Raw genomic sequence first — 3,589 nt, 5'->3', positions numbered from 1 at the left:
AATAGGACACTCCCCGTTTTAATCCAATAATCCAATAATCCAATAATTGCGGAAACTGCAAAGATTGAAAACATCCCAGATGTGATTGCGGACATTTTTACAGATGCACTAGGAAGTCTTTTAACCGACCCAATGGAATTTCGTAAATATAAATATATAATAAAAGATGATAAAACCGCTTTGAAATTGAAAGAAAAATAAATACAGACTAAAAGCACTTTATTTCAAATACATTTATGATTATTTAAAATTCTTCGTACTAGAATCATACTTTATAAGATCGACGATTATAAAAAAACCGTAGTCGCCAGTTTTGTTCAAGATTTTTTCCCGTTTGTAACCTCTGGTATACATCGTAATAAAGAATGATTTACTGATTATCTTTAGTTAAAAAGAATCAATATACAATTTTAAAAATACATGCATCGAGAATTCAAAATATGCCTCGGAGATGTTGCTCGGAACTGAAATTGTTCTAATGTGTATTCTATTTAAATTATCTTTTGGAATAACATTCACAATGTCGTCTGTATTTGCTTCGGCACCGACGAGGGCATGGTGTTGGTTTTCTGCGATGTGGTTTTCGTTTCTTTCGTCTTGGTGGAATTGGTGGTGCGATTGGTGGTGGAAGAGGGTATGATGGAAGTAATGGATATGAAAATGGATATGGACATGTTGTGCTTGTGGTAATTGTTTGAAGAGCATATGGAAAACAAGTGGCCACACCAAAGCAGAAATCACCACTTTTGCCGTCATTATACAGACCAAAGCGACTTGTACAACTCGAGAAGGAGCATACTTGATCACAATCATTCCCAATAAATCCATATTGCGAAAACGTTGAAGCAAAATAGTAATAGATTGCTTTGGTATGGTCACAAAAATTATGCGTGCATCCAGGTTGGTTATTACTATATCTGCTTGCATAAAAGTCTGCATGTCCGAGTAAACTTTGGGTTCCATATTTTTGTGTATCTGTGTGTAATACTTGCACAAATGAGGCGCACGTTTTATTTAAACCGCCTCCATTGAAATTATCCGCGGTTGGATCTAGCCCTAATTAATATTCACTGTTATCATCGAAATTTATTTCGTATAATTATCAAATTACCTGTTATGCGATTGATGGCGCCATTTAAAGCACAACCCGTGTAACCGGAAATATGAGCACCGAGTCCAAAACCAATCAATTCAATTTGACTAACATTAAGATAAAAATTCGAAATAAATTGTGCCAAATAATATCCGATCGATGGAACGATTTCCGATACAACTCGAGAATACGTACAGCTGCTTAATGTTCCATAATCAACTAAAATTACGAGGCCATCAATTGCATTTGCAAGTTGTTTTCCCACTGGTTCCATCCATCCTTTGATTTTTAGAGAAAGAGATATTTTAACATTCTCAAAATCTCATCTAAAAATAATAATAATCGAACCGGAGCCATTGAATTGTACTCTATCTGCAAAATCATGAAGTAGGAATTTGATTTTTCCTTGGCGATCTGTCGATGTAAATGTACTGGGGCTGTTCACATCAAGAAGATAAAAATATGAACTTCCACTAAAAATCAACGTTAAAATAGATTAAATCATTGATATGAATAGTATTTTATGTGAATTTAACAAAAGCATTATACTTTTAATATTAAACATACGCTCTGATGTAATAAAATCGAATGAATTGCCAGACATTTGAAATGCTACATGGATAAGTGCATGGACATGCACTTGGATATTGTATTCCATTACTTAGGGCTGCATTGTATGAGTCCAAATTCATACCTATTGAAAATGAATCACAACTCGAGCTTGAACTCGACTGATCCGGAAAAACAATTCCGTCTGAAAAAAATGGTCTATTAAAAACATTTATGATTCATTTATTTCTAGGATTATTTGTAACGCAACGCGTTGTTCTTTCGTAAATTGGATATAATAAGAATTTTTATAAAAATTTCTCTAATGTAGAGTGTTTTTTTAAATGATACGAGGGTTGCTCCATAATTTTTTTTAAAAACATATATAACACAGTTGTTTTTTGTCGAAAATGGTTTTATTGTTTTTCAAAATATTCCCCGAGATGATCGATACACTTTTGCATTCGATGAAACCATTTGTCATAGCATTCGTGCCACTCCGAAACTGATATCTCCAAAACGTGTGTTTTGAACGCTTCAACTGCTTCTTCTGGTGTCGAAAATCGTTGACCACGTAGTTTTTTCTTCACGCTTGGGAACAAAAAAAAGTCATTGGGAGCCAGATCAGGACTGTACGGTGGATGACCCATCAGTTCGATGTTTTGACCGGTCAAAAATCGAGTAGTTTGAAAAGATGTGTGAGAGCTCGCATTATCGTGATGAAGAATTATTTTGCGACGGTGGTTGTTTTTTCTTATTTCACCAAACACTTCGGGCAAACAAATGGTGGTATACCAATCAGAATTGACGGTCTTACGATCCTCTAGTGGAACGGTTGCCACATGACCACTTCTCCCGAAAAAACAGGCGACCATTCGCTTCGAAGTGCTTCTTGCTCGAACAACTTTCGTTGGGTTATCTTCATTTTGGAAGACCCATACAGTCGACTGCTGTTTCGTTTCGGGCTCATAGGCATATATCCACGATTCGTCACCAGTGACGATTTTATTAACGTCTTTTGAAGCACCACGATTGAATTTCTTGAGCATTTCTTTACACCAACTCACACGAGCCATTTTTTGTTCATCGGTCAATTTATGTGGGATCCAACGAGAGCAAATCTTTTTTACGGCTAAATGTTCATGCAAAATTGTATGTATGCTGTGGGATGAAATGCCCAAAGATGCCTCAATCTCACGGTAGGTCACATGACGATCTTCCATAATCAGTTTTCTGACAGCATCGATGTTTTGTGGCACAACAGCCGATTTTGGACGACCTGTATGAAACTCGTCTTTGAGCGAACTACGACCGCAACGGAATTCTCGGTACCAGTTATAAATTGTCTGAAGGGTTGGTGCTTCATTGCCAAAGGCCAAATGAAGTCGATCGAAACACTGTTGTTGAGATAATTTACTTCGAAAATCGTAGTAAATCATTTTACGAAAATCTTCACGTGTAAAATTCATTTTTTTGTTGAGTCGCAGTTTACCAGTCACTGTAAACAATACGAATAGCGTTCGTACGACAAAAGGTTCAGGGCACGAATACATACCAAAACATCAAACTTTACGAATATGACAATGGTTTACATCGGGCAACACTATAAGTACCATTTTAAAAAAAATTATGGAGCAACCTACGTATCTAACGACATTACCAATGACGATATTGTTCGCATAAACCAGTGATGAATTACCCTGATTGATTTTTGAGCACACAAGTATATTAGGATCGTTTGTTTTTTCGTTTATTATGAGTTCTCTTTCTCTTTCCACAATCAATTGCAATGGCGAACATAGCTGGGCAGACAGGGGGTGGAGGGGGGAATTAACTGAGACATGAAATTTTTGTAATCTTTCGATTTGTGAAGGATTTTGAAGGACAATTCTCCCCTCGGTCATAAATTTTGATCCGAATGGAATAAAAAAACTTGGAGAATTATAA

The 3,589-nt window shown here is 36.2% G+C and overlaps 1 protein-coding gene across 1 annotated transcript; it reads right to left on the bottom strand.

Annotated features, from left to right (window-relative positions):
- Positions 1 to 202: 202 nt before the first annotated feature.
- On the bottom strand, positions 203 to 1,869 carry LOC116350060 (lipase member H-like). Its single transcript, XM_031781786.1, has 4 exons — positions 1,661 to 1,869; positions 1,442 to 1,566; positions 1,112 to 1,372; positions 203 to 1,056 (listed from the first exon to the last, which is right to left on the bottom strand). Exons 1-4 carry the CDS (start codon positions 1,783 to 1,785, stop codon positions 497 to 499), a joined length of 1,071 nt encoding a protein of 356 aa, XP_031637646.1. The 5' UTR covers positions 1,786 to 1,869; the 3' UTR covers positions 203 to 496.
- Between the last annotated feature and the right edge of the window lie 1,720 nt (positions 1,870 to 3,589).

The sequence above is a fragment of the Contarinia nasturtii genome, unplaced genomic scaffold, assembly GCF_009176525.2.
Source record: "Contarinia nasturtii isolate CC-2019 unplaced genomic scaffold, AAFC_CNas_1.1 Cnas_scaffold_3446, whole genome shotgun sequence".
Classification (NCBI taxonomy): domain Eukaryota; kingdom Metazoa; phylum Arthropoda; class Insecta; order Diptera; family Cecidomyiidae; genus Contarinia; species Contarinia nasturtii.
This window is presented reverse-complemented; position numbering and strand designations above follow the sequence as displayed.

Coding starts and splice junctions, on each gene's coding strand:
- LOC116350060 (XM_031781786.1), bottom strand. CDS start 1,785: ATGAATTTGGACTCATACAATGCAGCCCTAAGTAATGGAATACAATAT. Junction 1,567..1,660: donor CGATTTTATTACATCAGAGC/GTATGTTTAATA, acceptor GTTGATTTTTAG/TGGAAGTTCATATTTTTATC. Junction 1,057..1,111: donor CGCCATCAATCGCATAACAG/GTAATTTGATAA, acceptor AATATTAATTAG/GGCTAGATCCAACCGCGGAT.